The following is a 13367-nucleotide window of genomic DNA, read 5'->3' on the forward strand; positions in this document are numbered from 1 at the left end:
CCTGTTATAGGGCTACATAAATCCTCTTAAGGCCAGGCAACACACCCTCATAAGGAATTGTTTTCCCTTAATCATTTCAAAATCAACTTTTACCGGTTCAATGTAAACACAAATATAACACTTCTTCACATTTTACTATACATGCTATTAACATACAGTACCAGTCAAAGTTTGGACACGCCTACTCATTCCAGGGTTTTTCTTATTTTACTGTTTTCTACATTGTAGAATAATAGAGAAGACATCAAAACTATGAAGTAACACATGTGGAATCATGAAGTAACCATTTTTTTTTTTTTTTTATCTAAATATATTTTATATTTAAGTTTCTTCAAAGTAGCCACCTTTGCCTTGATGACAGCTTTGTACACTCTTGGCATTCTCTCAACCAGCTTCATGAGGTAGTCACCTGGAATGTATTTCAATTAACAGGTGTGCCTTCTTAAAAGTTAATTTGTGGAATTTATTTCCTTCTTAATGCGTTTGAGCCAATCAGTTGTGTTGTGTAACGGTAGGGGGGTATACAGAAGATAGCCCTATTTGGTAAAAGACCAAGTCCATATTATGGCAAGAACAGCTCAAATAAGCAAAGAGAAACGACAGTCCATCATTACTTTAACATGAAGGTCAGTCAATACGGAAATGTCAAGAACTTTGAACGTTTCTTCAAGTGCAGTCGCAAAAACCATCAAGTGCTGTGATGAAACTGGCTCTGATGAGGACCACCACAGGAAAGGAAGACCCAGAGTTACCTCTGCTGAAGAGGATAAGTTCATTAGAGTTACCAGCCTCAGAAATAGCAGCCCAAATAAATACTTCACAGAGTTCAAGTCACAGACACTCAACATCAACTGTTCAGAGGAGACTGTGTGAATCAGGCCTACATGGTCAAATTGCTGCAAAGAAACCACTACTAAAGGACACCAATAAGAAGAAGAGACATGCTTGGGACAAGAAACATGAACAATGGACATTAGACCGGTGGAAATTTGTCCATTGGTCTGGAGTCTAAATTTGAGATTTTTGGTTCCAACCGCCATGTCTTTGTGAGACGCGGTGTGGGTGAACAGATGATCTCCGCATGTGTAGTTCCCACCATAAAGCATGGAGGAGGAGGTGTTATGGTGTGGGGGTGCTTTGCTGGTGACACCGTCTGTGATTTATTTAGAATTCAAGGCACACTTAACCGGCATGGCTACCAGAGTATTCTGCAGCGATACACCATCCCATCTGGTTTGGGCTTAGTGGGACTATCATTTGTTTTTCAACAGGACAATGACCCAACACACCTCCAGGCTGTGTAAGGGTTTTTTTTACCAAGAAGGGGAGTGATGGAGTGCTGCATCAGATGACCTGGCCTCCACAATCCCCCGACCTCAACCCAGTTGAGATGGTTTGGGATGAGTCGGACGGCAGAGTGAAGGAAAAGCAGTGCTCAGCATATGTGGGAACTCCTTCAAGACTGTTGGAAAAGCATTCCAGGTGAAGCTGGTTGAGAGAATGCCAAGAGTGTGCAAAGCTGTCATCAAGGCAAAAGGGTGGCTATTTGAAGAATCTCAAATATTACATTTACATCATTTAGCAGACGCTCTTATTCAGAGTGACTTACAAATTGGTGCATTCACCTTATGATAGCCAGTGGGATAACCACTTTACAATATAATTATTTGTGTATTTTTTGTATGTTATATCTTTTTTTGGGGGGGGGGGGGGGCAAGGGGGGTAGAAGGATTACTTTATCCTATCCCAGGTATTCCTTAAAGAGGTGGGGTTTCAAGTGTCTCCGGAAGGTTTTTGATTTGTTTAACACTTTTCTGGTTACTACATGATTTCTTCACTATAGAAAATATTAAAATAAATTAAAACCCTTGAATGAGTAGGTGTGTCCAAACGTTTGACTGGTAATGTATGCAAATTAGGTGATCTCAATAAATTGTGCATATTTGGATATCGCGCAAATCGATTTTTTTTTTTTTTTTTTTTGGACACTGGATGAAGTCAGACTAAATATTTTGGTTTCATTTTTTAAGACATTCAAGGACCGGACTTGTCCAGAGCAGATTGTAGATGAATACTTTTTGTCATCTTTTTACCTGTAAAATACTAAAAACGTACGTAAAATTCATTTTTTTTCCAAAGGAAGTTATCTAGACTAAATCATTGACAATGTCAACAATTCCCTCTGTGTCACGCCCTGACTCAGGGGACTCTTATATGTTTTGTTTGTATATATTCTATGTTGTATATCTAGCATGTGTGGATTTATGTTGGCCGGTGAGGTTCCCAATCAGAGGCAGCTGTCGCTCGTTGTCTCTGATTGGGGACCATACTTAAGCAGCCTATTGGCACAGTCTAGTTGTGGGATCTTGTTCCGGATAAGGTATGTTGTGTGTGCTACCTTGGACTTCACGTTTCGTTTCCTTTGTTGTTTTGTCGTGTGTTTAACAGTTAAAATAAACATGTACGCATATCAAGCTGCGCCTTGGTCTGACCCGTCATTAAATGAATGTGACACTCTGGGCAAGTATGGAGAATATACAGCGCCTTCGGAAAGCCTGGACTTTCCACATTTTGTTGTGTTAGATCAGTGACACAAAATGTACATTTAATACATTTTAAATGTCAGTTGAAGTCGGAAGTTTACAAACACTTTGGTTGGAGTCATTAAAACTCGTTTTTCAATCACTCCACAAATTTCTTTTTGCTTGACATCATGGGAAAATCAAAAGAAATCAGCCAAGACCTCGTTCATCTGTACAAACAATAGTACGCAAGTATAAACACCATGGGACCACGCAGCCGTCATACCGCTCAGGAAGGAGACGCGTTCTGTCTCCTAGAGATGAACGTACTTTGGTAAGAAAAATGCAAATCAATCCCAGAACAACAGCAAAGGACCTTGTGAAGATGCTGGAGGAAACAGGTACCAAAGTATCTATATCCACAGTAAAACGAGTCCTATATCGACATAACCTGAAAGGCCACTCAGCAAGGAAGAAGCCACTGCTTCAAAACCGCCATAAAAAAGCCAGACTACGGTTTGCAACTGCACATGGGGACAAAGATCGTACTTTTTGGAGAAATGTCCTCTGGTCTGATTAAACAAAAATAGAACTGTTTGGCCATAATGACCATTGTTTATGTTTGGAGGAAAAAGGGGTTGCTTTGCAAGCCGAAGAACACCATCCCAACCATGAAGCACGGGGGTGGCAGCATCATGCTGTGGGGGTGCTTTGCTGCAGGAGGGTCTGGTGAACTTCACAAAATAGATGGCATCATGAGGAAGGAAAATTATGTGGATATATTGAAGCAACATCTCAAGACATCAGTCAGGAAGTTAAAGCTTGGTCGCAAATGGGTCTTCAAAATGGACAATGACCCCAAGCATACTTCCAAAGTTGTGGCAAAATGGCTTAAGGACAACAAAGTCAAGGTATTGGAGTGGCCATCACAAAGCCCTGACCTCAATCCTATAGAACATTTGTGGGCAGAACTGAAAAAGCGTGTGCGAGCAAGGAGGCCTACAAACCTGACTCAGTTACACCAGCTCTGTCAGGAGGAAAGGGCCAAAATTCACCCAACTTATTGTGGGAAGCTTGTGGAAGGCTACCCGAATCGTTTGACCCAAGTTAAATAATTTAAAGGCAATGCTACCAAATACTAATTAAGCGTATGTAAACTTCTGACCCACTGGGAATGTGATGAAATAAATAAAAGCTGAAATAAATCACTCTCTACTATTATTCTGACATTTCACATTCTTTTTTTTTTCTGGGGGAATGGATCAGCTTAATATTGCAGATAGATTGTATCTTCTATCAATGTAATTGTCTGCATCACTTCCAATCCCCCATGTTTAAAAAAATATATATATATACTCCCCTTTATTACTTTTCAACCCCACCATCCTTTCCCTAAATTAGTGAACAACAATGCCCAGGCCTCTACTTCCGGTCTATACTTACTATCTACACCTTATGGACAGAGTTAATTTTACAATAATTCTATATATATATATAAATATATATATATATATACACAGTGAGGGGAAAAAAGTATTTGATCCCCTACTGATTTTGTACGTTTGCCCACTGACAAAGACATGATCAGTCTATAATTTTAATGGTAGGTTTATTTGAACAGTGAGAGACAGAATATCAACAGAAAAATCCAGAAAAACGCATGTCAAAAATGTTATGAATTGATTTGCATTTTAATTAGGGAAATAAGTATTTGACCCCTCTGCAAAACATGACTTAGTACTTGGTGGCAAAACCCTTGTTGTCAATTACAGAGGTCAGACTTTTCTTGTAGTTGGCCACCAGGTTTTCACACATCTCAGGAGGGATTTTGTCCCATTGCTCTTTGCAGATCTTCTCCAAGTCATTAAGGTTTCGAGCATGACATTTGGCAACTCGAACCTTCAGCTCCCTCCACAGATTTTCTATGGGATTAAGGTCTGGAGACTGGCTAGGCCACTCCAGGACCTTAATGTGCTTCTTCTTGAGCCTCTCCTTTGTTGCCTTGGCCGTGTGTTTTGGGTCATTGTCATGCTGGAATACCCATCCATGACCCATTTTCAATGCCCTGGCTGAGGGAAGGAAGTTCTCACCCAAGATTTGACGGTACATGGCGCCGTCCATCGTCCCTTTGATGCGGTGAAGTTGTCCTGTCCCTATGACCCCAAAAGCATAATGTTTCCACCTCCATGTTTGATGGTGGGGATGGTGTTCTTGGGGTCATAGGCAGCATTCCTTCTCCTCCAAACACGGCGAGTTGAGTTGATGCCAAAGAGCTCCATTTTGGTCTCATCTGACCACAACACTTTTACCCAGTTCTCCTCTGAATCATTCAGATGTTCATTGGCAAACTTCAGATGGGCCTGTATATGTGCTTTCTTGAGCAGGGGGACCTTGCGGGCGCTGCAGGATTTCAGTCCTTCACAGCGTAGTGTGTTATCAATTGTTTTCTTGGTGACTATGGTCCCAGCTGCCTTGAGATCATTGACAAGATCCTCCCGTGTAGTTCTGGGCTGATTCCTCACCATTCTCATGATCATTGCAACTCCACGAGGTGAGATCTTGCATGGAGCCCCAGGCTGAGGGAGATTGACAGTTATTTTGTGTTTCTTCCATTTGCGAATAATCGCACCAACGGTTGTCACCTTCTCACTAAGCTGCTTGGCGATGGTCTTGTAGCCCATTCCAGCCTTGTGTAGGTCTAAAATCTTGTCCCTGACATCCTTGGAGAGCTCTTTGGTCTTGGCCATGGTGGAGAGTTTGGAATCGGATTGATTGATTGCTTCTGTGGACAGGTGTCTTTTATACAGGTAACAAGCTGATATTAGGAGCACTCCCTTTAAGAATGTGCTCCTAATCTCAGCTCGTTACCTGTAGAAAAGACACCTGGGAGCCAGAAATCTTTCTGATTGAGAGGGGGTCAAATACTTATTTCCCTCATTAAAATGCAAATCAATTTATAACATTTTTGACATGCGTTTTTCTGGATTTTTTTGTTGTTATTCTGTCTCTCACTGTTCAAATAAACCTACCATTAAAATTATAGACTGATAATTTCTTTGTCAGTGGGCAAACGTACAAAATCAGCAGGGGATCAAATACTTTTTTCCCTCACTGTATATATACAGTGGGGGAAAAAAGTATTTAGTCAGCCACCAATTGTGCAAGTTCTCCCACTTAAAAAGATGAGAGAGGCCTGTAATTTTCATCATAGGTACACATCAACTATGACAGACAAATTGAGAAAAAAAAATCCAGAAAATCACATTGTAGGATTTTTAATGATTTTATTTGCAAATTATGGTGGAAAATAAGTATTTGGTCACCTACAAACAAGCAAGATTTCTGGCTCTCACAGACCTGTAACTTCTTCTTTAAGAGGCTCCTCTGTCCTCCACTCGTTACCTGTATTAATGGCACCTGTTTGAACTTGTTATCAGTATAAAAGACAACTGTCCACAACCTCAAACAGTCACACTCCAAACTCCACTATGGCCAAGACCAAAGAGCTGTCAAAGGACACCAGAAACACAATTGTAGACCTGCACCAGGCTGGGAAGACTGAATCTGCAATAGGTAAGCAGCTTGGTTTGAAGAAATCAACTGTGGGAGCAATTATTAGGAAATGGAAGACATACAAGACCACTGATAATCTCCCTCGATCTGGGAGATCCAAGATCTCACCCCGTGGGGTCAAAATGATCACAAGAACAGTGAGCAAAAATCCCAGAACCACACGGGGGGACCTAGTGAATGACCTGCAGAGAGCTGGGACCAAAGTAACAAAGCCTACCATCAGTAACACACTACGCCGCCAGGGACTCAAATCCTGCAGTGCCAGATGTGTCCCCCTGCTTAAGCCAGTACATGTCCAGGCCCGTCTGAAGTTTGCTAGAGTGCATTTGGATGATCCAGAAGAGGATTGGGAGAATGTCATATGGTCAGATGAAACCAAAATAGAACTTTTTGGTAAAAACTCAACTCGTCGTGTTTGGAGGACAAAGAATGCTGAGTTGCATCCAAAGAACACCATACCTACTGTGAAGCATGGGGGTGGAAACATCATGCTTTGGGGCTGTTTTTCTGCAAAGGGACCAGGACGACTGATCCGTGTAAAGGAAAGAATGAATGGGGCCATGTATCGTGAGATTTTGAGTGAAAACCTCCTTCCATCAGCAAGGGCATTGAAGATGAAACGTGGCTGGGTCTTTCAGCATGACAATGATCCCAAACACACCGCCCGGGCAACGAAGGAGTGGCTTCGTAAAAAGCATTTCAAGGTCCTGGAGTGGCCTAGCCAGTCTCCAGATCTCAACCCCATAGAAAATCTTTGGAGGGAGTTGAAAGTACGTGTTGCCCAGCGACAGCCCCAAACCATCACTGCTCTAGAGGAGATCTGCATGGAGGAATGGGCCAAAATACCAGCAACAGTGTGTGAAAACCTTGTGAAGACTTACAGAAAACGTTTGACCTGTGTCATTGCCAAGAAAGGGTATATAACAAAGTATTGAGAAACTTTTGTTATTGACCAAATACATATTTTCCACCATAATTTGCAAATAATTCATTAAAAATCCTACAATGTGATTTTCTGGAGAAAGAAAATCTCATTTTGTCTGTCATAGTTGACGTGTACCTATGATGAAAATTGCTGGCCTCTCTCATCTTTTTAAGTGGGAGAACTTGCACAATTGGTGGCTGACTAAATACTTTTTTTCCCCCACTGTACGTTTCCTGTAGGTCTTGACCAGGTTTGCACACACTGCAGCAGGGATTTTGGCCCACTCCTCCATACTGACCTTCTCCAGATCCTTCAGGTTTCGGGGCTGTCGCTGGGCAATACGGACTTTCAACTCCCTCCAAAGATTTTATATTGGGTTCAGGTCTGGAGACTGGCTAGGTCACTCCAGGACCTTGAGATGCTTCTTACGGAGCCACTCCTTAGTTGCCCTGGCTGTGTGTTTCGGGTCGTTGTCATGCTGGAAGACCCAGCCACGACCCATCTTCAATGCTCTTACTGAGGGAAGGAGGTTGTTGGCCAAGATCTCGCGATACATGGCCCCATCCATCCTCCCCTCAATACGGTGCAGTCGTCCTGTCCCCTTTGCAGAAAAGCATCCCCAAAGAATGACGTTTCCACCTCCATGCTTCACGGTTGGGATGGTGTTCTTGGGGTTGTACTCATCCTTCTTCCTCCAAACACGGCGAGTGGAGTTTAGACCAAAAAGCTCTATTTTTGTCTCATCAGACCACATGGCCTTCTCCCATTCCTCCTCTGGATCATCCAGATGGTCATTGGCAAACTTCAGACGGGCCTGGACATGCGCTGGCTTGAGCAGGGGGACCTTGCGTGCGCTGCAGGATTTTAATCCATGACGGCATAGTGTGTTACTAATGGTTTTCTTTGAGACTGTAGTCCCAGCTCTCTTCAGGTCATTGACCAGGTCCTGCCGTGTAGTTCTGGGCTGATCCCTCACCTTCCTCATGATCATTGATGCCCCACGAGGTGAGATCTTGCATGGAGCCCCAGACCGAGGGTGATTGACCGTCATCTTGAACTTCTTCCATTTTCTAATAATTGCGCCAACAGTTGGTGCCTTCTCACCATGCTGCTTGCCTATTGTCCTGTAGCCCATCCCAGCCTTGTGCAGGTCTACAATTTTATCCCGGATGTCCTTACACAGCTCTCTGGTCTTGGCCATTGTGGAGAGGTTGGAGTCTGTTTGATTGAGTGTGGACAGGTGTCTTTTTACAGGTAACGAGTTCAAACAGGTGCAGTTAATACAGGTAATGAGTGGAGAACAGGAGGGCCTCTTAAAGAAGTTACAGGTCTGTGAGAGCCAGAAACCTTGCTTGTTTGTAGGTGACTAAATACTTATTTTCCACCATAATTTGCAAATAAATTCATAAAAAATCCTACAATGTGATTTTCTGGAGAAAAGAAATCTCATTTTGTCTGTCATAGTTGACGTGTACCTATGATGAAAATTACAGGCCTCTCTCATCTTTTTAAGTGGGAGAACTTGCACAATTGGTGGCTGACTAAATACTTTTTTCCCCCACTGTATGTCATGCAATAGAATGCAAATGAATTACTTAAAAATCATACAATGTGATTTTCTGGATTTTTGTTTTAGATTCCGTCTCTCACAGTTGAAGTGTACCTATGATAAAAATTACAGACCTCTACATGCTTTGTAAGTAGGAAAACCTGCAAAATCGGCAGTGTATGCACAAAAACAAACAATTTAGTCCAATCATGTTGCTAAGAATCATGTGGGTGTCCATGGGGCTGATTTCTGTGTATGTGTGTGTGTGTGTGTGTGTGTGTGTGTGTGTGTGTGTGTGTGTGTGTGTGTGTGTGTGTGCTTGCATGCGTGCGCAACAATGAACCAGCTAAGTTAGCTAGCTAACGTTAGTTAACATGAGCCTACTAGGTTACTTCTAGGCTACATATTGAACTTCAATCGTCTCAGGCCAGTGGCACAATATATTAATTTATGGTTAGATCAGAATCGCCGTCATAAACATTGCCTGGAGAGAGAATTAAGTCAAAACCACAAGTCCAAATCCCCATCCATGCCTTAGGAAAGGGCCGATTTAGCAAGCTAGCTACTGCAGGACAACAACACAAGCTGACCAGAAACAGACACGTTTTTCTGACAATGATGCCACTGAATGTTCCTGAGTGGCCTAGTTAGTTTTGACTTAAATCTATGGCAAGACTTGAAAATGGCTGTCTAGCAATGATCAACAACCAACTTGACAGAGCTTGAAGAATTTTCAAAATAATAAAATGGGCAGATATTGTACAATCCAGGTTTGCAAAGCTCTTAGAGATTTTGCAAACCTGCCAAAGGTAGTGAATACCTTCTGAAGGCACTAAGCTGAGAAAAAATGTGTTGACGTGTCGGAAGAGTCGGACTTTCAGGAAATGGTAGTTAAAGAAAAGTACACTGAATTTAGACTACCAACGCCTATTTAGACCCAATCACCAACTCTTCAAAGGAAGTTACAAAACATAGTCCCAGTTTGTAACACTCTCTAAGAAATGGGCTTTTAAATTACGCGTAATTGAAAATGATTGAGCTTTGAAATTATTGATGTGAGTCGGACCAACATTTTTGTGTACAGAGCGCTCTGTGAAACGGCGCAACATCATTTGCTGTGTGAAGGCTCCGGTTGTCCCGCTTCACATGCTGCTCTCTGAGACGCAGCATGTGAAATCTGACACCTCATTTGCATAGGGAGCGACACCTCACATTTTCTGGCCAATCCAGACAAAAGGATCGATTTCCTCTGCCTGTGTGATTGCAGCACTCATCTCGCCGTGATCTTCTCTAGCTCTCAGCATGAAAAAAATACAAAATAATTTTGTAGAACTGAAACAAGACCACTTTCTCTTGGTCACAGAGGGACTAAATCACTTTGTGCTTAAAAAGCTGAAGTTGTAATGAGTCAGCAGGCATTTGAATGGCGTCTCTGCATCACACAGAGGACGCTGGGCAGAAAATGCTCTGTTGTCAGTAATATGAAATGGTGCCAATTTTGTACTGTCACTAAATACGATCATATTTATTTTACAGTTACAAGAAATGTGAAATCTTATAGTAAGTCGTTTATAATTTGATTGTTACTATATTCAGAAAGCATTGCAATCGTGGTCCTCTGTAGCTCAGCTGATAGAGCACGGCGCTTGTAACGCCAGGGTAGTGGGTTCGATCCCCGGGACCACCCATACGTAAAAATGCATGCGCACATGACTGTAAGTGGCTTTGGATAAAAGCGTCTGCTAAATGGCATATTATTATTATTAATTCCTATTCCCCCCTCTTTTGTTGAACAGGAAAAAAATTATATATTATTTTTCATATTTTCATTACATTTATACTGTGTACTTGAGCTTGTGTCCTCAAAAGTGATTACACCTCAGCAATTTATTTTTGAAAATTCCAGAAACGTGAGATTGTAATCTTTCTGGCAGTATTACATATTACTAAGTATTGTTTATGGCCTTCTCATGATAAATAATTACTTTTGGGTATGCTTATTTAGGCGGAAATGTACCTTTTGACATTACATTTAACAGGATAACACTGTCATAGGGCTACATAACCCTGTCATAGGGCTACATAACCCTGTTATAGGGCTACATAACCCTGTCATAGGGCTACATAACCCTGTTATAGTGCTACATAACCCTGTCATAGGGCTACATAACCCTGTCATAGGGCTACATAACCCTGTTATAGGGCTACACTATACTGTCATAGGGCTACATAACACTAGCATAAGGATACGTAACACTGTCAAGGGCTACATAACACTGTTATAGGACTACATAACACTATCACATACATACAGGGCCCCATTGAAAAATGGACCTTGGTCTCAATTGGGATTCTGGATCAGCCAAATGGTTAGGCTAATAAGCTGCCAGGACAAGACAGAACAGGAGTTAGACCTAAAGAGCTGTCCTCTGCAGAGTAAACCAATAACCAATGAGATGGACAACATACCTGTTTCAGGTGTAAACCAATAACCAATGAGATGGACAACATACCTGTTTCAGGTGTAAACCAATAACCAATGAGATGGACAACATACCTGTTTCAGGTGTAAACCAATAACCAATGAGATGGACAACATACCTGTTTCAGGTGTAAACCAATAACCAATGAGATGGACAACATACCTGTTTCAGGTGTAAACCAATAACCAATGAGATGGACAACATACCTGTTTCAGGTGTAAACCAATAACCAATGAGATGGACAACATACCTGTTTCAGGTGTAAACCAATAACCAATGAGATGGACAACATACCTGTTTCAGGTGTAAACCAATAACCAATGAGATGGACAACATACCTGTTTCAGGTGTAAACCAATAACCAATGAGATGGACAACATACCTGTTTCAGGTGTAAACCAATAACCAATGAGATGGACAACATACCTGTTTCAGGAGCCTCCAGGGTGGTTTGAATGAAAAGCAACAGTACTGCTACTGTTATCATGATGGCTGTCATCTTCCCAGTAGGGTTGTGACTGACTGAGTGGTCTGTACGACTGGTTCTGCTATTTAATAGCCATGAAATACTCTGTCACATGGCATATTTCTTTCACTATCAACAGATGTCGTTGAGACATTTCAACACTAGTAACCTTTTCTTGTGAATGGGAGGGGCGCTGACACCCCCTCGATTAGCCTTCATGTACTCAATGTTCAAATAATAACTATGTCAGGGATACGATTAACAGAAAACACTATTGTGTAAAAAAAAAAAAATGACGTTCTGTGTATTTTACACTGACCACGAGTCATGAGACAATAGTCGAATGGCACCCTATTCCCTATATAGATCCCAATGGGCCCTGGTCTAAAGTAGTGCACTATATAGGGAATAGGGTGCCATTCTCTGTTCTAAAGTAGTGCACTATATAGGGAATAGGGTGCTATTCTCTGTTCTAAAGTAGTGCACTAAATAGGGAATAGGGTGCCATTCTCTGGTCTAAAGTAGTGCACTATATAGGGAATAGGGTGCTATTCTCTGTTCTAAAGTAGTGCACTATATAGGGAATAGGGTGCCATTCTCTGGTCTAAAGTAGTGCACTATATAGGGAATAGGGTGCCATTCTCTGGTCTAAAGTAGTGCACTATATATGGGATAGGGTGCCATTCTCTGGTCTAAAGTAGTGCACTATATAGGGAATAGGGTGCCATTCTCTGGTCTAAAGTAGTGCACTATATAGGGAATAGGGTGCCATTCTCTGTTCTAAAGTAGTGCACTATATAGGGAATAGGGTGCTATTCTCTGTTCTAAAGTAGTGCACTATATAGGGAATAGGGTGCCATTCTCTGGTCTAAAGTAGTGCACTATATAGGGAATAGGGTGCTATTCTCTGTTCTAAAGTAGTGCACTATATAGGGAATAGGGTGCCATTCTCTGGTCTAAAGTAGTGCACTATATAGGGAATAGGGTGCTATTCTCTGTTCTAAAGTAGTGCACTATATAGGGAATAGGGTGCCATTCTCTGGTCTAAAGTAGTGCACTATATAGGGAATAGGGTGCCATTCTCTGGTCTAAAGTAGTGCACTATATAGGGAATAGGGTGCCATTCTCTGGTCTAAAGTAGTGCACTATATAGGGAATAGGGTGCCATTCTCTGGTCTAAAGTAGTGCACTATATAGGGAATAGGGTGCCATTCTCTGGTCTAAAGTAGTGCACTATATAGGGACTAGGGTGCCATTCTCTGGTCTAAAGTAGTGCACTATATAGGGAATAGGGTGCCATTCTCTGGTCTAAAGTAGTGCACTATATAGGGAATAGGGTGCCATTCTCTGGTCTAAAGTAGTGCACTATATAGGGAATAGGGTGCCATTCTCTGGTCTAAAGTAGTGCACTATATAGGGAATAGGGTGCCATTCTCTGGTCTAAAGTAGTGCACTATATAGGGAATAGGGTGCCATTCTCTGGTCTAAAGTAGTGCACTATATAGGGACTAGGGTGCCATTCTCTGGTCTAAAGTAGTGCACTATATAGGGAATAGGGTCCCATTCTCTGGTCTAAAGTAGTGCACTATATAGGGACTAGGGTGCCATTCTCTGGTCTAAAGTAGTGCACTATATAGGGAATAGGGTCCCATTCTCTGGTCTAAAGTAGTGCACTATATAGGGAATAGGGTGCCATTTAGGACGTAATCACTAACCAATGTCTGTTCATCCCAACAGGTTAGATGGTTATTACAACAACGTAAAGTAGGCCTACGTGTCATCAATAAATGATTTGATTTGATCTCACTAGCTACAATGACCAACACAATCAAATCACATGTTATTTGTC

At 41.8% G+C, this 13367-nt stretch overlaps 1 protein-coding gene across 2 annotated transcripts in view; it reads right to left on the minus strand.

Annotated features, from left to right (window-relative positions):
- LOC311115239 (macrophage mannose receptor 1-like) overlaps window positions 1–11552 on the minus strand; it is a gene marked incomplete at its 3' end in the record, with an annotated part of 67788 nt that extends 56236 nt beyond the window's left edge. For both annotated transcript variants that reach the window (XM_084190439.1, XM_084190438.1), the window contains exon 1: window positions 11479–11552. In XM_084190439.1, the coding sequence (XP_084046565.1) occupies window positions 11479–11551 (73 nt within the window). In that variant the 5' untranslated portion in view covers window position 11552. The remainder of the gene's footprint in view (window positions 1–11478) is intronic.
- Between the last annotated feature and the right edge of the window lie 1815 nt (window positions 11553–13367).

Source organism: Coregonus lavaretus, assembly GCF_964263955.1.
Source record: "Coregonus lavaretus genome assembly, contig: HAP1_SCAFFOLD_361, whole genome shotgun sequence".
Classification (NCBI taxonomy): domain Eukaryota; kingdom Metazoa; phylum Chordata; class Actinopteri; order Salmoniformes; family Salmonidae; genus Coregonus; species Coregonus lavaretus.